Source organism: Grampus griseus, assembly GCF_964374135.1.
Source record: "Grampus griseus genome assembly, chromosome: X".
Classification (NCBI taxonomy): Eukaryota; Metazoa; Chordata; class Mammalia; order Artiodactyla; family Delphinidae; genus Grampus; species Grampus griseus.
In genome coordinates, this window is record NC_138999.1 from 60,630,544 (window position 1) to 60,653,225 (window position 22,682).

A 22,682-nucleotide genomic window follows, 5' to 3' on the forward strand; every position below is an offset into this window, starting at 1 on the left:
ATTGCTTTTGGTTTACTGTTTTTGTAGATAGAGACATTTATACTGGCTTCCAGTCAGCCTTTTCTACCATAATTGTCCTCATTCCAAACAGCAGGGAACTAGCGTAGAGATTCTGCCAGCTGTGGAATATTTTGATTCTAAGAATGCATTCTGAAAATGGAGTGGGTTTGGGAACCCAGTGGGCCCCCTGTGAGATGAACTTGATCTAAAAACTCCATCAATCACCTGACCTCCACCAGCCCCTAGTATGACCCCTAGTTTACCATCACTGATGGACCATAGTGATGTTTTGGGTCACCAGGAATTAGTGTCAGTTCAGAGCTAGTGCCCTCAGAGTCTGATTATTTCCCTTTCTCCAATACACAGTCATAGGTTTCTTACTAGGAACCTGAAGAATTCTGGAATCCTCTCTTCACTCCTGCATATAGTAATATGGAGTCTGGAGGAGGAACCATTTTACTCTTGACCTCTGTGACTGATGAGTTGATTAAGTAGAGTGTAGTGTGAGATAAGGTGTTAAAAAAACTGTGAAGGGTCTGAGATTTTACCTTCCTTGCACACTAACAAGTTAGCCTGCCATAGTTTCATGTATGCCAGCAGAAGACATGAGACTCCTGGGTCAGAGACAAAAGACTTTATGAGAGTAACAGCAGTAGCCAGAGCATCAGCATTTCCTTATGCTGATTCTTGGAGCCCCAATTCCCATGGAGCAATGCAAAGATGTCCAGGTGTCACCTGAATATGCAGTGGGTAGCATTACAGGAGAGGAACCCTAAGCTTAGGGAATCTGAATCTTTTATAATAGACAGTAAGCATGGTTGCCCTTTATTCCAGAGAGAGACATTATTATACTGGACTATAAGCACACTTGATCTGGATACTTTCTGTATCCTCCAAGGCCGTTCACTATACAAATACTCTTTAAAAGATAGTTTGGAATAAAGGCAGTCAGTTCCTCTGCTTGCAAGGCATGCAGAAACATGAGAGAACCATGGAATTTGTCTCCCTATAAGACTAGAACAGAAACTTGGATTGGGAGGTGAAGCTATCAGAGAGCCAGGGAAGAATCAGGATATGTAGCCCTGTGAAAGTCAAGGTAGAATGGAGTTTCAAGAAGGTGAGTGTGGTCATCAGTGTCAAATGCTGCTGAGAGGTGGAGTATGATAAAGATGGAGATGAGGTTATTGAATTGGTTGACTGGTGATGGCTTTAGCCCAAGTCCTCTGAGAAGCAGATACCAAGACAGGATTAGATGTGTGAGAAATTGACTAGGGAAATACCTGTGAGAGAATATGTGGAGGGAACTGGAGGCAGCTGGGAGGATCATTGGTCCATGATTCTCAGGAATTCTTGAGCTGTTGGGGAAAACTTAGGCTAAAGTTGGCTATCCCAGGAGTCCCGTGACTCCCAGGGAGAGACTTGCCTTAGTGTCCCTGCTGCACTCCGTCATTGACCCTTCCTCCTACTAACAGAACCTTGCTGTTGTACTGGTAGTCATGCAACACCTAACTCCAGAGGTGTGCCGATTGGAAAATGCAGATAAGTACATAATTCTGGTGACAGATATTTGTTTGGAGGTGGGGACATATTTCACAGGTCCAATGAAAATGAAGGGAAAGACTGAATTCCATGGTTGGGAGAGTGCTTTCCTTATTCTTTTCCTCTGGATGTAAATAAAGAAGCATATTGCCCCTAAATGGCATCTAGCCTGGGGATAAAGCCAACATGCTGAGGATAGCAGAACAGAGAGATGGAGAAAACCTGGCTCTTGGATGATGTCATCAAGCATCTGAATTAACCCAACTTAGTGCCTGCCCTTTATCTGGATTTCTTGTTTTATGAGATGATAAATGTCCTTATTGTTTAAGTGATTTTGAGTTAGGGCTTTTATTGCTTTCAGCCAAAATAACCTAGGATGCACAAGGCCAAGACCAACTTTGCTAGTGTTTCTTGGACAGGTTATTTAAACTCTCTGTGCCTCAGTTTCCTTATCCATAAAATGGACGAGACCAATATTCAGCTGATGTGCTTTGATAGTGACTAAAAATGGACTTTATTTCCCGTTGGCATAAGTAATGCTTTAACTGTATTTCAGTGGTGGACAATACTGTATTGTTTGAATGAATGATCTTGCAATTGCATATAGTGATGAGACAGCCATTTTTAATGTAAATATGGAAACTCATCTGGGATGTTTGGAGACTGTTCTCTTAGGTAACTCCAGGAACTGGGCATACTAAGAAGGTGAGCAAATGTTCCTTTTGATTGCTCAAGGTGATGACTCTGGGTTACAGAGTTAGCAATAACAGATTCCTACTTACTTAAGATCCAGCTGAGATGATTGGGAAGTGGAGCAACCCATACAAAAAGAAACAGATGAGGGCTAGCACTGGTTATTGCCATAAATTTGTAATCCAGTTTAATCCAATAAATCCCTTACTCATTTACGGGCTGAGAAAAGGCTTGATAATGAGCGTGAGACACCTGAATATCAGGAAGCCTTTGATAAATTAAAAGGCAATTTGGTAAGAGACAAGATTTAGACTATTCCTGATTATAATAATATTTATAACTACAGAAACTCTGAAGCAAGGATGTGAGGCTATGTTGACCCAGGATGGAGAAGGGAGAAAAGTCTCTTCCTTTTTTTTTTTAATATGACAATGCATTTTCTAGATTTAAAGCAGCTGGAGATTCCATGGGCTAATGGATTCTTGATCTCAATTGAGGAGACATATATATCAATAGAAGGTATAGGTTTAGCCCATGGAGGATTTCGAAGTGGCTGGTAAAGCTGTTTCTCAGAGAAACAGCACCATAAAAAATGACAAGCTTGATACTGCTTCCACTGGGTTGTGGCTGAGCTCAGGCACAAAAGGTATAAACAGGTAGTCATAGAGGTAAGTCTGTGAAACATGTGACCATCCCATAAACTCCATCAATAGTAAACCAGAGAAACTTGCCTGATTCATTGCCTTTCCATGTTATATTTGGGTTGAAATTTCATGTTTCTGTATACTGGAAATGTTATTTGAAATTGAATTTACTTAGAAATTAAAGCCATTGTTGTTGAAAAACCCCTGTATTATGTTATATTTTTAGGCTGTCCCTTCCTATTTATAATCAGGAAACTACTGTCTATACCGCTAATAACATTTGAATGTCTGCTAGGCACCAAGCACAGTGCTAAGTACTTTATGTACATTATCTCATGTAATCTGATCCCACAAGCTAAGTACCAAGATCACCCCATTTTTAGGGGTGGTAGTCAAAACATTTAACAACCAGTAGGGGTAGGCCCTGATCAGAATGGACACTTGCAGACGATCAGCACAGCCATACTCATGCACATCAGTTGGATATTGGCCTTGTTCATTTTATGGATGAGAAAACCGAGGCACAGAGAATTTAAGTAATCTGCCCAAGACACAGCTGGCAATGGAGCCAGGGGTTTGACCTCAGATCAGTGGATCTCCAAAGCCTGCATTTGGCTGTTACCTCTGTGCTGTGCTGCATAACTTCCCACTACAGAGAGAAGGCTGACCACATGTCTAACTATATTTGGATGCTTGATAAAGCTGAAACGTTAGTTATTCAGGTTCAGTATTTTCCCCTCATTAATCCAAAGCCCTGACCTGTATAACAATTCCCAATTTAATGTTGTAGAGATGGACATGGTCATTACCTAAATCTAGCCTTAATATTAAATACATAGAAGACAAGTAATCATGTGGCAGACATAGCCCATCCTGGGGAAATGAAGGACTTTTACTTACTGCTTTAGGATTTTGTGGGGAGATAGGAGTTTGCAGGGGAAGGGTGGTCGTTAGGTCAAAAGTAGGATAGCAAGGGAGTGGCCTAATATGATGTCTCCTGAGTAAAGCAGGCATGTTAATATAAAATTACCCAGTGAATGCAACATTTGAATGTTCCTAATTACAGTCGTGTCCTAACAAGGTAGGGAGGGAGGAAAAACATGATGGTGGGGTTGGGGGTGGAGGACTGGTGGTGAGGGGGGCATCCACATATGATATGAGGGTAAGGGACTGAAAAAGAATCTGGTCACATTCTGCTGAAATCTCCCGCAGTTTCTTTCAAAATACCTCAAGTCTGCAAGTCTTTTCTCGCAGTTTCAGCCTGGGCTCAGCGTCAGGGCCAAAGTTCAAGCAACATCAAAGTTTATTTTTGAAATAAAGGTTTATTTCCTCATGGAATTCTTGAAGGGTTTGCCCTGCATCGTGTGTGTGAAGCATTGAGTCTGGGCTGAAAGGAATTTATTTGAGGACCTTGAGCCGTCTTAGGCTTACACGCCTATTGCCCTAGGAGGTGATTGATGGCTGTGTAAGTTTCCCGTCCACCCCTGGAGGCCCAGCTCTGGGGTACACCCCTTCCCTCTCCGCAGCCCGGGCTACCTCAAGGGCACAAGCATCCTCTCTCCTCTCAAATCTTGTAGCACTGCTCCACTCCCCCTCTTTTCAAAGTGTGGCGTTAATTAGCATGGCTTTTGTCTGGCTTGTTGATTGAATGTGGGCTCTATTCTGATTGAAAAGCCAAAAGCTGCCAGTTTGCTTTCTTTGGGCTACTTTCTTTGGGCCTATGTGAGGAGAGAGAGTTTTTACTGGTGTTCTTAACTGCAGAGCCAAGCCTTAATACCAAAAAGGGTAATAGACGGTTTAAAAAAGAGTCAATCTAGTATTTGCCAATTCTCATTAATTTCTCTTGGTACAGACACTTAAAACCAGGGAACAACAGAATGTTAGAGTTGGGATTGAGGAGCAGCCTTTTTGTCCCCTTACTGGCTTTTTTTTTTTTGGTGGTACGCGGGCCTCTCACTGTTGTGGCCTCTCCCTTTGCAGAGCACAGGCTCCGGACGTGCAGGCTCAGCGGCCATGGCTCACGGGCCCAGCCGCTCCGCGGCATGTGGGATCTTCCCGGACCGGGGCACGAACCCGTGTCTCCTGCATCGGCAGGCGGACTCTCAACCACTGCGCCACCAGGGCAGCCTACTAATATTTTTTTCATTCGTAAGGAAAGCATCTTCATGGAGTCTCCTGGCAAGAGGGTGTGGGGTGGAATGCATATTCTTACAGTGTAGATGAAACGATTGACTATAGAGGAATGTCAAGGAGAAAACTGGCATCTCTGCTTAGCCACCAAGATGTTACTATTTGGGTATATTTGAGAGGTAGCAACAGGGGGCACAGCTTTCTTGTTCCTCATGGTGAAATTAGACGGAGGGCTGCACTGGGAAGCTGGGTAGGTTGTATGAAGTTTGCTCATAAATTTTCATTTTGCAGCTGTGGAATCTGTCAGCTTGGAGGAAGAGAAAATGGCATATCCTATGTTATTCTTTCAGATTCAGTTTTCATTGAAATTCTAGGTTCTTAGCAGTGGGTAGTTAGGCAGGACAGAAGGTGGGAAGGCCTTGCTGGTCATGAGTGGTCAGCTCTCCCATTTCCCTCCTACCTGTCTGGCCACTCTTTCTTAGTCTCTGCTTCTAGGCCAGACCTAGATCCGCTTCCACAGGTGGGCCTTGCTTGGGCTCAGATTGCAACTTGGAGCAGTGACGGGTGAATTACTACAGGCCTGGAGTCTGGGAGCTGGTGGGTGGGTAGAAAGCACCCAGCATTTTCAGATCTGGCTTGGTTGTTAGGGGCCTCTCAGAATGTGCAGTGCCAAGATTTTAGACAAATCAAAGCAAATGTTTCATTCAAGTACTTTCTGGCTATTTGGCCCTGGAGACGTGGGCGCAGGTGGGGCGTAGCATCCTTGCCCTTTTCCTGTGTCAGGCAGCGTTTTGCTCCAGAATCCACAATGATTCTCTATTGCCTGTTGGGCCAAGTTAAATCCTTTAGTAAGGCTCTTCATATCAGGCTCTGCTTCTAGTCCAGCTTCATTTACTCATCATCAACATATATTTTCTGAGTACCACCTGGGTGCCAGTTGTTAGGCTTGGCACTGGGAGCAAGACAGACATGGTTCCTGCCCTCATGGAGCTAACAGTCTAGAGGGAGAGACAATATCATGACAAAATAAATATCATTACTGTTAAGCAAGGATGATTGTGAGAATGCTGTGCTGGGGGGTGATGTGGGAGCATGGGGCAGAACCCTTCACCTTAGCTGCTTGCCTGCCCCGGACAGCTTGGCCGAAGTGTGGCACTTCTAGAACCCCAACCCTCCCTCCACAGACTGGAGCCAGGCCCCTGTGCTCCTTCCTCAGAGGCTCTCTACATCCAGGCCCACCTCGAGGTCTCACCTTTCCTGTTGGGAAGAGACCGGAGATATGAAGGAACGTGGAAATTTATACATATTCCCTTGACTTCTTCCATGGGACGTGCAGTGTGGGTCTGGCCCTGGGAAGGGAGGAGGGGCTCTGTTCTGAGGTGGCCCCTTTGCAAGTCCTTGATGTTTCCTTGATGAAAGCCAGGGCCAGTGCACTGAAGAGGCTGGAGTGAGCGGACACAGCTGGGGGAAGGGCGTGGGGCTAAAGCTGATTTGCATGGAGTTGAGCTTGTTATTAGAGAGCCCTGAAAGATTCATCAGCTTCAAGAATCAGAGTAGTGAGGGCGGCTCAGACACCAGGCCTGAGCCAGGCCTGTCACCCTCTGGCAGTGAAGCTCTGTCCACACAGTCTCCTTCAATCTGCTGGTACTTCATTTCTTTTTCTCCGGAACGGAGATCAGTCTAAACAGCCCATAGGTCAAGGAAAACTATCCCTGGAGAGTACAGCCAAGTCCCTACTTCCTGCCAGTCAGTCACTCTCTTGGCTCAGGTTTGAGTTTGCCAAATAGAGAATTTCAGGTCCTCATTCCGCAACTTGATTTTACAGTTCAGAAAAGGGGCTGTCTTTTGCCCATTTGTTTATTCTTCTTTGAATTAGAACCCAACTTTTCTAGTATTCGTGTTCCAAATTACTGCACCAGGGATAGCTATTTACTGAAAAGGGTAATCAGATTACTCTTTATTTTTTTTGGCAGCACGGCATGCAGGATCTTAGCTCTCCGACCAGGGATCCAACCCATGCCCTCTTCAGTGGAAGCAGGGAGTCTTAACCACTGGACTGCTGGGGAAATCTGAGATTACTCTTAACTAGTTGTAGCACCTTGAACTGCTTAAGAGACAATTCTCTGAAGGAATGAATGAAAACAGGCCACGCTCAGGATCATTAGTGCAGACACACATATTCTGTTCAAGGTGTTTTACCAAGACTATAAGGGATTATAAGGATGGGAACATTTTTAGGAGGAAAGGTGAGGAGAGAATTACCAAAAGGAAGAAGTGGAACCACACCAAAGTCAAAGAAGTGAGAGGAGAATCAGATGGGAACTCAGTGTGTCGAAAATAAGTGTTCTGAGTGGAAACTCCCCAAGGGCACAGGGATATATGTGCACTCGGGCACTCTGCTTTTCTGAGGATGCCAGTAATCCCGTCTTCTACCTTCTACAATGAAGAGAAATCAGGATTTGACCACAGTGTTGCCAGTACTGAAAGCGCACCCCAGCTCCTGTACTTCAGTGGACATCCCAGGAGCCCATTATGGCCAGAGACAGAGTCCATCTCAGCCAGTAGGCCTTGCCAAGAGGAGAGGGCCCTGGGCTCCCTTTTGGCTTAAAATATAGACCGGTGGCCCTCTATCTGAACTGAATCTGTTGTTCCAGAGAATGGGTTTGTTTTCATTCATTCATTCATTCCAGATCCTTTACAGTAGTCCAGGACTCCCCAGAGACACTGCCCTCCTGAGCAGTTGAGTAAGATATTTGGTTCTTTCCCCCTCATTTCCAAGTTCCTGGGCGCTAGAAGGCTGTACTCACAGTCTAGTCGTATAGCCCGTGCGTGGCACTGAGTACATGCTTCTGAAACGGAATCTAGATGAATGAGGTCAGACTATTCGACGGGTCTCTGATGGTTACTAGCTGGTGTGGGCACGGGTGCCCTTGAATTTCTATTATTTACGAAGAAAGAGTTTAAATGAAAACAACAACAACAACGACGACGAAAAAACAAAACACACACCAAAGTGGAAAACTTTAACCATCAGTACTGGGACTGGAGCTGCACAGGAGGACGCGGGCACACATACTGTACCGAACGAACATCACACATACACACCCCACTCACGCAGACATTCCTTCTTTCACGCTCCAGCTCGATCTTTTTACTCCTACTTCCCTTTGCCTCCTCTCCCGGATCAAGCATTAATCTGTGAGTCTCTGACCGCAAAAGAAAAAAAAAAAAGGTGGGTGGGGGGATCCCGAAGTAGCAGAGCGAGGGAGGAGGAGGTGGAGAAAGGCGGGGAGGAGGAGGAGCCCAGCGAACCAGAGTCAGAGGGACTGGTGGCTCCGGCGAGTGTGCAGCCCCGGGGGGAGACGGCGCTCCAGGCTGGGAACCCGTCATCCCGCCCACCGGCCCGGCGTCTTTGGCGCCCGCCCTGTGTCTTTGGCGCCCGCCCGCTCGCCGGCCCGCGCCCAGGGGCCTGCTACACCCGGAGCTGGGGCCGCCCCTCAGGGGCGCTTGGGCCAGGGGTGCCGCTCGGGGCGAGCCGGCCGCGCCGCCAGGCTGGTCCCCCGCGCCCGCGCCCGGGATGCCGTTCTACAGGCGCACAGTGGTACCCCAGCGCCTGTGCCCGCGCAACCCGCCGCAGCCGCTGACCGAGCTCCGCGACGTGAGCCACCTGGCCGCGCTCAGCCTGCTCCGGCAGCTCGCCGACCTCTGCGGCCACTCGTTGGCTCTGCTCGAGGACCTCGAGGGGCACCTGCTGGCCCTGGGGCGCCGTACCGACAGCCTGTTCCGCCGCACCGTGCACCTCCGCCGCCGCCTTCCCTGCCGCCTGCTCGGCCCGGAGGACGACGAGGAAGAGCTAGGTAAGCCGCGCCCGGGCGGCCCGCGGCCCCGCGTGCACCCCGCCTCTGGGGGCGCCAGCCCGCGCCCGCTCTGCGCCCACCCCTCCCCCGTCCTCCCCGCCCCTCCTCGGCCCTCCCCTCCCTTCCCCTCAGGGAACTAGGGGATCCCGTTTCCCAGATTCCACGCCCGCCGCACTCCAGCTGGAACTTCCTGCTCCTGGATCCGGTCGCGCCGTCCCGAGTGGCCATATGCCCTCGGGGTTCCCGGCTCTGGGGTTGGCGGCCGCCTTCTGGGGATCTTGGGGAAGAAGGCAGGGGGACCTGCGGGGGTCCCCGGGAGCTGCTGGGTCCGGACCCGCTTCGGCGCCGCCCCCAGGCCCGAGGCGTCCTAGCCTTCGCGGCGTCGGGAACCAAATGGCCGCGCCGCTGGCGTCTTTGCTCCAGTCTAGGAGCTCAGTCACTTAGGAAAGCGCGCTGGAGCCGCCGGCCACCGACGCGGCGGCAGGAGCCCTGGCGGCAGTGCATACCGACTTTAAACCTGTGCAACTTCGCGCTGGAGTGTGATCGCGGCTCTCGCTCGAAGAAGTGTCTGAGAGCCCACCCGCCCGCTTCTCCCCGCGAGTTCGGAGCTGGTGCTCCAGGAGAGGCCGGAGGGTGTGGTGGGGAGGAGAGACTCTCCGCCTTCCAGCCGGCTTCTCTGACCCCTCACCCCTAGAGTCCGGCTGCACAGACTTGCTTGGGAGAACCGTTTAAAGCAACTGTCATCAGTTCTGTGATTCCTTTAGAAATCAGCCATGCCTGAGAAACCCAGTGGTGCTCTGGCTGAGCACGCAGGACTCGTGAGAGGGCAGGAGGGCAACGCGAGCCCTTGTGCTTTGCTACTTTGGACCCCAACACTTTGCATGGGGGATCCTCTCTCCATGGAAATGCTGTGATCCTTTAGAGTGTGGGACTTTTGGAGAAAGCAAGGGGATTGAATGTGCTGGAAATGTTGACCTCAGCTGGGGCATGCCAGGTACCAGGGCCAATTGGTGCCACCAGAAAGTTAGGGGAGAGAAAGAGCAGTGTGGACAGGAAGTTTCAGATGGAGGCAGAATATGGCTACTGACTGACTTGTGATTGCAGGCCTCCAGCTGCCTTGGGAAAGAAGTGTCTGAGTCAGCCCCTCTCCATTGCAGACCTCACCTCCCTCCTACGCCTTCCACAGAATAGGTGTCGTAGGCCCTGGCACCCCTCTTCCCCAAACTCTCTGACCTCTGATGTTGATGGTGGAGGTCACTTGTGGAGAAAATGAACTGGGTCCTGTGGGGAAAGGAAGGTGGAAGACACAGTTGACTGCCAGATGGAATGTAGACATGGGACCAGAAATCTCTGCATGGCAGGGGAGCAGGAAAGCTGGGGCCTTAGGTCTGATTAGTTCTCAGTTAACAGAGAGGGTAGGAAGGTCATTGTTGATTTTTTTTTCTGAGGTCCCACTGACTACCAGGATTAGCCTAGGAGAAATTTGATAAGTCAGCTTGGGGAGTCATTTTCCAAATCCCCACACAGCTTGCAGAGAGCCACCTACTGAGTGCAGCAGGGTAAGTTAAGGACAGTGAGGAGGCTCTAGTTTTCCAATTTGTGCCTTTCTGTCCTTTCCATGTGAGGGAAGGAATGGCTTCACCAAGTTGCCTTGGGAAAGAGATTGCTTCATGCAGTGGAGAGCTCTTAAAGGAAGGGAGCAATTCTTAGGATAAATTGCATTGGGCTGGCTTCTTTGAAATTTGCAAGAGCTGGGAGAGTGGCTATCTCTCATCTTTGGTGTGGCTACTTGCCTTTGAGAGTGTACCTATCTGCAGGCTCAGGTACTGAGGTGCCTGCTGCGTAAATGGAACACAGCTACCTTAATTTGGCAAGAAGGTCTGGTTTTCCATTTTCTGGTCTAATGCCCTACCCTAGACTCCCCTTGAGGTTCCCACTGCACACTTTTCTCTTCAGGAGTTTTGATTGTGTAGCACTTAAATTAGGCCCTCTCAGCAATGATCTGAGCACAAGTGCCAAATGCAAAGGGAGCTGGGGCGCATAATCAGTACACCACCTGGCCACCCCCGTGTCGCTCAGGCATAAGCTTCAACAAGGTGTTCAAGCAGGTTGCATATTATATTTTGAACCCAATTAAAAATGCTTTTTTTCCCCCCACCATTGTCAAGGCTTGCTCTTTTCTTCCCTGTGTCTTTTCCTCCTAGCTCCTACTCCATTACTGACCATTTTGCTGGTGGTGGGCACTCCCAGTCAGCATTTTACCCTGTATATCCTCTATCTGGCTGGATTTCCCCCAGATTCTTGCTCTAGCTGTTTCTTTGGTCATGAGGGCAGGAAAGAACTGGGAAGGGAGGTTTGGAAGCAACATGGCCAGAGTGAATGACGCCTGACAGGCCAGCAGTTTGTAGCCTCCTGTGGGGACAGCTTAGCTGCCACCTCCGGACTGAGTAATGACAAGTCAGACTGGCCCATAGACTTCAGGCTTGCAGAGACCAGACTGCAGTCTGGGCCGGGCAGGGAGGCAGCAGGGGGAGGACAGGGAGAGGAGAGGGAGAAAGACAGAGGAGGAGAAAGTTGATGCTAAAGGAGTCCAAGGTGTTCCTCTCCACAATCAGGGGTCGTGTCCCCACCATCTTCAAGGTTACAAGGGTGGGACTGGGCTGGGCTGGTTGCCTGGCAACACCCTCTTCTCCACTGAAGGCTGTTCTTCGGTAACTTGAACCCCTTTGAGACTGCCCCAGAAGCTCTTGTAACTGTTCTGGGGTGGGGGATGGGGGTTGGAAAAAGGAGAGGGTGTGTTACAGGACTGCACCAGGCTCCTCTGGTTGTGGATCTGTAGCTGTTGCCGCACCCTTGGCATAACCCTGCCTATAACTTGCGTTTTTCCTTGCATCTGGCTTTGAATGTGACCTGCTTTATTGCATTCGTGTCCTGGATTCTGTACTCTTCATCTCAAGAATGGCATGGTCAAAGCCAGTGGGAAATAGCTCCATTCCTGCCACCATATGCTGAGTCAATCCAAGCTTTCCAATTTCTCCCTCAAACATCTATTTAATGTTTGTAGGTGCTTAAATGATAATTACGAAAGCAATCAGGCCATTGGCCTGGGGGTATAATATCTCCTGTGCAAGCAAGGAAGTCACTGAAGCACTAGACAACTGCTAGGTATGTTTAATAACACTGGGGAGCTATCATGTTACACTAGCCCATGAACTTGCTGTGGGAAAGATGCTCTGTTCCTTCTTGCAGTGATTTTGGCTTGAATACAGCCAGTTGGGTAGATGGTGGAAACTCCCTCTTCACCTTTATGTGAAATTCCTGCCTCTTGATTTTCCAACTTTGTGGCAACTCTGGCTCCAAATCATAAAGGACAGCTGGTTTATCTATGTCTAAATCATAATTCCAGTGTGAGGGGAAACTGTTGTAAGTCTATATGGAAATGAAGAATGGAAACTGCACCTCTAGACTGCAGCCAGTTATCAATGGATGAGGTATGGTAGACCCTGAACCTGACTGTCATGGCTACTGAGGAGGGGCCTGCTTGAGCTGGATGGAGCAGGAGGAGCTTGGAGGACTTGGAACAGGCACTCTACCAGGGCTCAGCTTTGTCTCTGTCCTACATGTCAGCCCCAGAAACTGTTGAGACAGTTGGCTTGACAGAGTGGGGAGGGGGAGCAAGCCCATTTTCTTTTAAATACCATGAAATTCCTGGTCTGCTTCATGGTATTTCCATGTGTTGAAAACATCTTCGCTGGAAATTTGGACACCGAAATGTCCACTAGAATTTCCTCTGCTTTAGAAACAAGAAATTTAATCTTCTCCTTTTTTAGATACATCAACAGCTAAAGCGATAAAAGCGTCAGGATGACGGAATAGTAGAGTAATAGGAGAGGATTTAAATTATAGCTCTTGGGCTCAATTTTGATCTTTATGGAGTTGATTAGGTGTCAGGAGGAGGGCAGTGAATTTGTATCATTTGTCCCTGTGCTTCTCTGGCTTGGGTGGAGTCAGTTTGTACTTTGTGACACCAAAAATTTGGTCATTAACCATTATGGGCACCATAATACTTGACTACTGAGGCCCAGAAAAAGGAAGGGACTTGTCCAAAGGCACCCAGCTGGATCAAGACCTTTAGTAGCCCTAAGTGCTGGAAAGATTATAGTGCCTCTCCATACCTAATTCCAAATGAAACAATATTAAACCTTCAAATAAAATTTTATTTTAAAAGATTACTCGAAGTTCTACCTGTATGTTGAAATTAAAATGGCTTTTTATTAGATTCTTTTATTCTCTCTCTCTTTTGTACTCCTGTTGTTGGTGCCCTAAGCATGGACTTAATCTGCCTCTTGCGGAATGTGGCACTGGCTAAGTCACACAGCAGGTCAGTGGCATGAGGCCTTGATCTAGAAGCCAGGGCTTCTGCCATTCTAAGCCAGTGCTCTGCCCTCTTCAGGGATGCTAAGTTCAAAGTCAGTTGTTCATTGAGAGTCACTGCTGTGGCGTTTTTTCTAGCTGGAACTTGTTCAGGATAAGGAGTAACTACTGCTACCTTTGGGAACTGAGGGGTTCTCTAGAGAACAGGCCTCCTGGGGTTTCTGCAGTTGGGACTTGGGGGGTGAGATGGAGGTGGAGAGGAGGAAGGAAGGTCAACCTTGTATCATGTAGAGAATAGATGTGAGGCAAGAGGCTCCCTTGTTAAAAGAGTCTCCTTTAAGCTTTCAGTAGAAATAGCCTTGGAAAAATAATCTTTAGTTGGGAAGGGGTGGCTGGGCTAGTGACACTGACAGTCTTCTGAAGGTCATCTTTCCATTGGATCTTTCCCTCACAATCCTTCTGTCATCTTTATACTTGCTATTCTCCCTAATAGCTTTTAATCCAACTGTGGACACATCTTATCGCACACCCACATCCTGACTATTTTCTGTTATTACAGCAGAGCCTGGTTGGCATTTCCAAAGGCACTTTTATTAAAAGCCAAGGGGAATGAGAAAGTAAAATTATTACCAAAAATGTGTTTAACATACGTGTTTCCAAAGTATGGATTTATTATTCTTCAAAGCTTAAGTAGCTTAACAGGCTTACTAGCTTTGCTGATCTATGTACCCTTTCTGAGGGACTCAGATCACCTTTTCCTCAGATCATTACTTTCTAACTTTGAAGAAAGGGCACAACTTTGGGTCCTGTCTCCTCCCTGCCCCCAACCCTTGTGCTGGGTTTTAGAGACCCACAGGTAAATAAGACCCAGTCTGTTCATTCGAAGAGCTCCCAGTCTGCAGGGGTTGATGCCATCTTGTTTCCCAGCACATCAGCACAGGGTGCCTGGGCATCCGGTCTTCTTCTCTAGGTGGGGGAAAGAAGATAACCAGAATATGGACCCCAGTTCACACCCCATAGGATTTTCCATTTAGTCTGGTCCGCGGTCCAAGGATGGAATTTGGACTTTTAGAATTCCCTATGGTAAAAAAAACAAAAAACAAAAAAACAAAAAACCCAAACAATGATAGAGTGCTACTGTGAATTCAGCAATGCTTTTACATGAATTTGTAGGTTTAAAATTGATGACCTTCTCTTCATACATAGGTAAAATAGTGCTTATTCAGTAGATGAACAATGCTTGGTAGATCTGCAGACTCATGGAGTTCTTGTGATAACTCCTCCAGAGTTATCTAGATGGCCTTCTAGAGTCTTCTACCCTCTGTTGGGAAGCACTGGCTTAACCTTCCAGGTTCAAGCTTTCAGCTCTTCCCTGCTCCAAAGAATTCCATGATTTCACTCAGATAAGCTCTCACTGAAGTTTTCAAGTTAGAGTACACAGGATGGCAATGTCTTTTTCTCACTTTATTTATTTACTTTATTTCAGTTTTATTGAAATATAATTGACATACAGCACTGCATAATTTTAGGTGTACAGGATGATGATTTGACTTACATACATCATGTAATGATTATCACAATAAGTTTAGTGAACGTCCATCATCTCGTATAGATACAAAATAAAAGAAAAATAAAAAAAAATTTTTCCTTGCGATGAGAGCTCTTAGGATGTACTCTCTTAACAACTTTCATAAATAACACACAGCAGTGTTCATTATATTTATCATGTTGTACCTTACAACTCTAGTACTTATCGTATAACTGGAAGTTTGTACCTTTTGACCACCTTCAGCCAGTTCCCCCTCCCCTCGCCCCAACCTCTCTGGTAACCACAAATCTGATCTCTTTTTCTGTGAGTTTATTTGTATGTTTTTGGAAGTATAATTGACCTACAGCACTATGTTAGTTCCTGGTGCACAATATAGTGATTCCATATTTCTATACCTTACAAATTGAGCACCATGATAAGTCTAGTTACCATCTGTCATCACACAAAGATATCACATTATTATTGACCATATTTCCCACACTCTACACTTTATCCGCACAATACTCCTTTATTTTGTAACTGGAAGTTTGTACCTCTTAATCTCCCTCACTTATTTCACTCATCCCTCCCACCCCCTCCCCTCTGGCAACCACCTGTTTTTTCTCTATATCTATGATGCTGTTTCTGTTTTGTTATGTTTGTTCACTTGTTTTGTTTTTTAGATTCCACATATAAGTATAATCATATGGTATTTGTCTTCCTCTGTATGACTTATTTTACTAAGCATAAAACCCTCTAGGTCCATCTGTGTCACAAATGGCAAGGTTTCATTCTTTTTTATGGCTGAGTAATATTCCATTGTATCTATACACCACATCTTCTTTACCCATTCATCTTTTGATGGCACTTAGGTTGCTTCTATATCTTGGCTATTGTGAATAATGCTGCAGTGAACACAGGGGTGCATGTATTTTTTCGAATTAGCGTTTTCATTTTCTTTGGAGAAATACACAGAAGTGGAATTGCTAGATTGTATGGTAGTTCTATTTTTAATGTTTTGAGGAACCTCCATAGGATGGCAAAAACTTAATGGACAAGGCTACATTAATAATGCCACAAATAGGAGATGTGTGGATTGTGTTTGCACAAGTAGGCTTGCACCAAGATGCTTTGTATGTGAGGCAGTGGGTCTAATTGTGTACAAACCATTAGGCTCAGTCCTTAACTTGGGAGATTTGAGCAATCTCTGTCCATCCCTCCTCCCTTCCTGCCCTCCCTCCCTCTCTCTCTTTCTAAAATGTAAGCGGCTCAATAGAAAGTAAACATCCTTAGGGCAGAGATTTTATCTCTTTTTACTGCCTATCTCCAGTCCCTAAAATAGTGCTTGGCACTTAATAAATACCTATTAAGTTCAGTTCCTCCCTTCTTTCTAACCACCACACATTTATTGAGCACCTGACTCTGGGCCTGGCCCTGTGCTAGCCTCTGAGGATATAGAGCCAAGCTAGAATGCAGCCCCATGGTCCAGCGGGGAGAGCCTGGAATCATCGTACTGCCGTGGAGGCAAGCCTGGGGCGGGGGGTGGGGGTCATCGGAAGGCAGAAGAAGCTCACCTAGTTCAGCTCAGAGGCTTGGAAAAGCTTCGGGGAGGATGTGGTGTCTGAGTTCTGAAGGATGATCTGGAGCTGGACAATTGAAGAAGAAGGGGGAGGGAATTCCTGGCTCAGAAGGTAGCCTGTGCTAAGCCCTGGATATGTGAGAGGGCTAGTGTGGCGGAGGAACTAACTCAAGTGATTCAGGGGGAGAGGGTGCAAGGCACCTCCTGACTCAGAGTGAGCCCTCAGGGTGGAGGTCGGGTGGGGGAGCTCTAACATCCTGTTTTCTCACCAAGGAGCTGGATACTGGAGAGCCTTAGGAAGGTCCAAATGAAGCTATAATAGGAACTGCAGATTTTCTTGATCTACGTTCAGGTTTTCATTATCCTTGGGCAGATGAGACCTGGGCGACCTTGGCTCCTCCCTGCTTTGCAGAGCCAAGTCCTAGGTCTCCCTAAGATGTCCAGGCCAGGAGGCACTCCACGCCACAGTGAGATAGAAAGAGGGAGAGAAAGCAAGAATCTACCTGCCTGTATGTCCCGGGCTGTGTGGATCCAGTTGCATTCCAGAGCGAAATATATCATTCATGCCCCTGCCTTTTTGTGAGTGGGGACATTTGAGGTTTGACTGTATGTTTTATTTTATTTTATTTTTTCTTTCTAAATAGCATAGATTCTTAAGAATGGTCTGTAATTCATCTAGGGGAAAATCAGAAAAATATTTTTTTCCCTTGGAAAACGGACTCAAAGAGGAGATGAGTTTTAAAAATGATTCAGCTGTTTTTAAGTGGAATCATTTGCTTCTGAGAACAGTGTAATTAACTGCCTGGCAATTTATAGTCTGATTCCCAGTATCTGTGAAGTAGTCAAACTCATATTGTTCTTCCCAACCATCAGGCCCTGAGGGGAGTGAGGTCTACTTTACCAGAAAGCCTTGGGCGCTCTCCGCTCTAGCAGGAGGCCATGCATCACAGCTGTCAGCAATTCCAGTGGTGTTGTTGTATGCTCTTTTCCCCCCTTGACCCAGTAATTCCATTTCCAAGACCTTATGCTAAAGAAATGATCAGATATTGTGGGGAAAATGTTTGCAGATCCTCACTGCATCTTTTGGTTATTTATACTAACCCCCAAATGAAAACAACTTATTCAGTAATATGGGTGTAGTTCTATAAATGTTGACAGGTCTATGTGTGGTACAAATCTAGGCAACTAAGAAAAATCGTGCTCGAAACAAATATATGAGGATATGTGGAAATGTGTGAAATAATGCTAAGTGAAAAATCAGGGTATTAAATTGCATGTATGATATTATCCAAAATAAAGCACATACATAAAAAAGAAGCTGGAGGGGTATGTGCCAAAATGTTAACATTCGTTGTTATCTCAGGGTGATAACAATGATAGCAAACGATAACAAAGATAGCAGTGGTTTCTTTATGAGATTATGGGAGCGGGTGTTTTTTCTTTTCTTGTACCTTTGTGTATTTTTCAAAATTTCCTAAATGAACATGTATTACTTTTAATAAACAGAAAAACCAAACAATGAATGACATATTAAGGAAAAGGATCTTGGGATTTGGAAGCAGCACCTGTGGGTTTAATTCTGACTTGCCCAACACTTATAAGCTGATTTGGGTGTCTCAGAACCACACTCCCTCATCTTTAAAAGGGGGTTAATGCTCCCCAGTTCAGAAGGTTGTCGTGAGGATCCAGAATAATGTATGGAAAATGCCGGGCCCATATGCCACAATCCTGCTTATGATCACTAAATACTAAGATGATGAAATTCCACAAAACCTTTTGAAATCCCTGGATGGGGATACTGTCAAGATGAAGTTATAATGTTTCCTTAACAGCTCCGAATTGCAGCCATTCTTCCGTTTTGCAGAATATGTAAAGAATGCCTGCCTGTGTGCCCACGGAGGAGCCACGGCTGTGGGTTCATCTCTCCCAATCCGAGGATTTTCCTTTCCTTTGACTCCTCCCTTCATTCTCCCCCACTGACATCTGTTCACTGCCTCACCAACCAAGGGGGCAAATTCTTTGGAACTGAAGCCGAGGCACCACCGAGAGTTCTGGTAGATCTGAGATGTTTATTGTCACAGAATATGTGGTGCTGGCTGACCACGAGGACCCGCCAGGTTGGGACGCCAAGGAGGGGCTTTAATGAAGCAGCAGAGGATGGACCCAGGTCGCACAGCTAGGCAGCATCCCCTGCCTTGGGGCAGAGCCCTTGTCCAAATGTCCTGCCGGCTCTCTGGTCACCTCTTCCCTTGGGATGGCTTCATGGCTTCTGGCTTGGCTCACCAGTTTTACAGAACCAGCTTGGTTTATGGGTGAAGAAGCACCTTCTCACAAAACTTCTGGGGCCTAAGGATGCTTCAGTGACGCATTTGGCAGCTTGCCTGAGGGTCTGTCTCTCACCAGCATGGATTTGGAGCCAGTAAGCCCTAATCTTACAACCAGGCAGCCTCAAGGTCATGGGCACACCTTGGTAGTGTCTACAGCATGCCCAGACCACCAAGCAATTCAGTCATCTCCCTGAGTAGAATCCTTCACTCTGCTTGTCTGGTTGCATTTTTTATTTTTAAAATTAGAGTAAAAAATATAGACCCTGGCTGCAAATCTGAATTACTTGGAGAGCTTAAAAACATTACTAATGCTGTGGCCCCACCCCATACCAATAAAACCAGAATTTCTGGGGGATGAGGCCCAGGAACCAGGATTTTTAAAAGACCCCCAGGTGATTCTAATGTGCAGGCGTGGGTGAGAACCACTGTTGTGGTATAGACGGTTAAAGCTGGAAGAGACCGTCCAGAGTTTGAAAAATTATAATGTATTTGTGGATAATGAACATGAACTATAATACAGGCTTAGATTAAAGTAAGTGACAAAATATGACCTCATGGATGAGCTCATAGCAGTAATAATACCAAGTTAGATAATACACTTAAAAATTTTTTTAATAATGCATTTTATTTAACCCAGTATATCCAAAATAGTATCATTTCAGTATGCAATCGATATTAAAATGATTAATGAGGTATTTTACATTATTTTCTCTTTTGTACTAGGTCTTCAAAATTCAATGTGAATTTTACACTTACAGCACATCTCAGTTTGGTCTAACTACCTTTCAAATGCTCCATAGCGCTATGTGGACAGTGGCTTCCATATTGGACAGCACCATTCTAGGGCATGGCCTTGTAGGCCAACTGGTCTTCTGTATGATAAAGTATATTATTTTTTTAAAACTGGATAATACACTTTTTAAACAGAGGAAATTAGAAAGATGAAGCCATTAATTTTATTAATAAAAAGAATAAATATATGTTAAGGTAAAGTTAAATGTCTTTTTGTTTTGTTTTGTTTTGTTTTACATCTTTATTGAAGTAAAATTGCTTTACAATGGTGTGTTAGTTTCTGCTTTATAACAAAGTGAATCAGTTATACATATACATATGTTCCCATATCTCTCCCTCCGTCTCACCCTCCCTATCCCACCCCTCCAGGCGGTCACAAAGCACTGAGCTGATCTCCCTGTGCTATGCGGCTGCTTCCCACTAGCTATCTACCTTACGTTTGGTAGTGTATATATGTCCATGCCTCTCTCACGCTTTTATTTTACATTTTTTGGTTATAACACGTCATCAACAACCACTGACATTTTAGATGAGAACAGTACTTTTGTTTTCTTATGTTGTAGTTATTTAATATCACTGTTGACGTTACTGGGTTGGATCCCTACATCAAATCAACCTCAACTTACCTGTCTTTGCAAAAGAATATTAAGATTCCAGTATGCACAGGGTTGTTGGAGTACAGGGAAGAGGAAGGAAACTTCCACTTTGTAATAGTTAGTGTTCCAAATTAGGCTATGCCAGAAATCATACATAGAAGTTGAAATGGTTGCCTCTGAATCAACATCTAGATTGGACTTAGTGCTTTCCTCAGTTCTCTTACGTGGCACACCGTTTCATGCAGGTAGATTATTACGTTAATGACAGTGCATAATAGTGAGAACAACTGTATAGGTTGTTGTGTTCAGTATTTTTAAACCCATATCTGTTATACTTCAACAAATGCAGTTTAGAAGAAAAAGTATTTCTCTTTTTATCCTCTCCATGATACCAATAGAAATAGAGTTTTAGAATGTGAATCTAGGCCAGCAGCTGCCCAGAGAAAGGAAGAGGACTGGTCTAAAGGCATCTCCAGGGTCGGTGGTTGCACTGACTTCGAGCACAGAACCTCTCCTGTGGCTATTTTGGAGTCCTGAGGCATCCACTTAGGTGACCCTATCATCAGCTCCTGAGAAATGCTGGGACAAGGGTGACAAGGGAGAGGAGAAAACTTTGGGAGGCCACTTTTAGTATCCCCTCTCCCTGCTGTGATCAGAGGGAAGAGATACTAAAGGCAACCCTTCTAGTTTGTGTCCCCAGCAACAGCTGATGCGGAGGATAACAAACAAGGCATCAAGAAGAGGCAGCAGCATCTTCAGAGGAATCTGGTTAAGAAGGCTGAGAAGTATGTTTTGAGGAAGAGTTGCACTCAGAATGGTGCAAATTAAACAAAAAGTTTATGAAAAAGTTTGGGAAGAGTCCAGCTCCCAGGAAACTTTGCTCTTAGGAGAGACTCATGTCTTGAGGCTTCTGGATAGCTAAGTCTCACTGTATTCCAATTTCTAACCTGTTTTACCTCTTGGAATAATGCGTTACATAAGTTTACTCCCCATTGTGAAATAGCACAGTGAAATCTTTTCCCCCATAATTCCAAATTAATGAAAATGGTAGATTTAGGAAACAAATGTTAGTGACTCGCACAGAGGCTTTACATTTTTTGCCTGTAGTTTCAAAACTATCTGCTGCACGTGGGGAGGAGGTGGGGGGAGGAAGATCCAGTGAAGGTGAGGACTCCTTCCATTCCAGTTAGCATGTATTGAACTCCTGTTAGATGCCAGTGGGAGCTGGTAGTATATATGGCAAATAGGTGTCCCCTCCAAGAAGAGGGATGGCAAAAAAGGTACCTCCTCTGGATAGAGCAATGAGGAAAACCCACTCCTTTTGGTGGAACCGTTAGACAAAGGCACATTCTTTGAGCATAGCAATTAGAAATAGTCACTTGTTTTGGTCATAACTATTTAAAAATAGAGCATCCTCTGGGTGGACCAATTTTGACATAATCATTAAAGTCCACATGCAGTCAGACAGGGCATTGGGCTTGGCTGAATTTTGTCCCCAACTTGAGACCCCTTGGCAGGGTGCCCTTGTAGGAATACAACTTGCAGAAGAGTACAGGTGGTCCTATGGTGCCCGGGGCCAGGCCAGGCACCAGGCATACAGATGTATATAAGAGCTAGACCTTGTTCTTAAGAAATGTATAGACTCCCCCTCCTAACCCCCATCCTCTTTAACTCACCCCATCTGCTGCCAGCTCCACCCATGCTGCCTTCTGCCTGGCAGAGCTTCTCTTTATGGTGACAAAACGTCTACCCTCCAGATGCATGGGCTGCTGTCTGCTGTTAGCGGGGGCTGTGCTGCTCCTGCCTGAGGCTCCAGGCTAAACATCTATTATCTATGATGAACAACTAGGGCTAATTGTTCGTTGTGAGAGCTTGTTGCTTCTAGGTTCTAGATGGGAAAATATAGACAGCATTTCTTCAACATCTGTTTTAAAACTTGGCTGTGTTCTGTTTAAATGTGCTTTGAAATGGTGAGTTTAGGCAGAACTGAGCTATCTTTTGCCTTTAATTTTCTTATTCTTTAATAAAGGAAAGCAGTTTATCTCTAATCTGGTGATTTAGAGCTGGCTTCAAGGGCTAATTCCTACCTAGCTCATTGTATTAAGATTGTGCCAGGCCCTGTGCCAGGTATTGGCGACACTGAATTCATAAGACCTACCTTTTGCCCTTGAGTCTTGATATTTAGTTGGGAGGACAGTGTGGAGGGAGATAACCTCACTGCAGACTGCTGGGTCTTAGGTGAAAAGCATAGAGCACAGAGGCAAGGAAAGCTTCCATAGCCTTTTTCTCTCTTGTCTTCCTGAAAACTGCTATTCATCCATCCATCCAGACATTCCCTCATCTTTACAGCCTCCTCCGACTCTCTCTGCTATACTCCTGCTGTGCTTTGTTCACTTTTGAGACCCTTGGTTCCTCCATGTGGCCCAGCTTGGGAGAAGATCGTTGAGGCAGAGACTGCCAACTATGTACTGAACCTTCTTGAGTTCATTTTTATTTCCTTTCTTTTACCACCTCTTGAAAGTAACATGACCCTCTTCTGTGAAACTTGGAAGAACAGCCTGGCCATTCCTGGCCCCAAGATGAACTGTAAGCTAGAAGTTAGCATTCTCTCCCGAGAAGAGTG

At 45.8% G+C, this 22,682-nt stretch overlaps 1 protein-coding gene across 3 annotated transcripts in view; it reads left to right on the forward strand.

Moving 5' to 3' along the window:
* Positions 1 to 8,583: 8,583 nt before the first annotated feature.
* The window catches only part of NHSL2 (NHS like 2), a gene marked incomplete at both ends in the record, with an annotated part of 266,635 nt that continues 252,536 nt past the window's right edge, over positions 8,584 to 22,682 (forward strand). For 2 of the 3 annotated variants that reach the window (XM_082681765.1, XM_082681766.1), the window contains one exon: positions 8,584 to 8,863. In XM_082681765.1, coding sequence (XP_082537891.1) covers positions 8,584 to 8,863 — 280 coding nt within the window. Of the gene's footprint in view, positions 8,921 to 22,682 lie in introns of all 3 variants that reach the window. The other variant, XM_082681764.1, reaches the window with a different exon arrangement.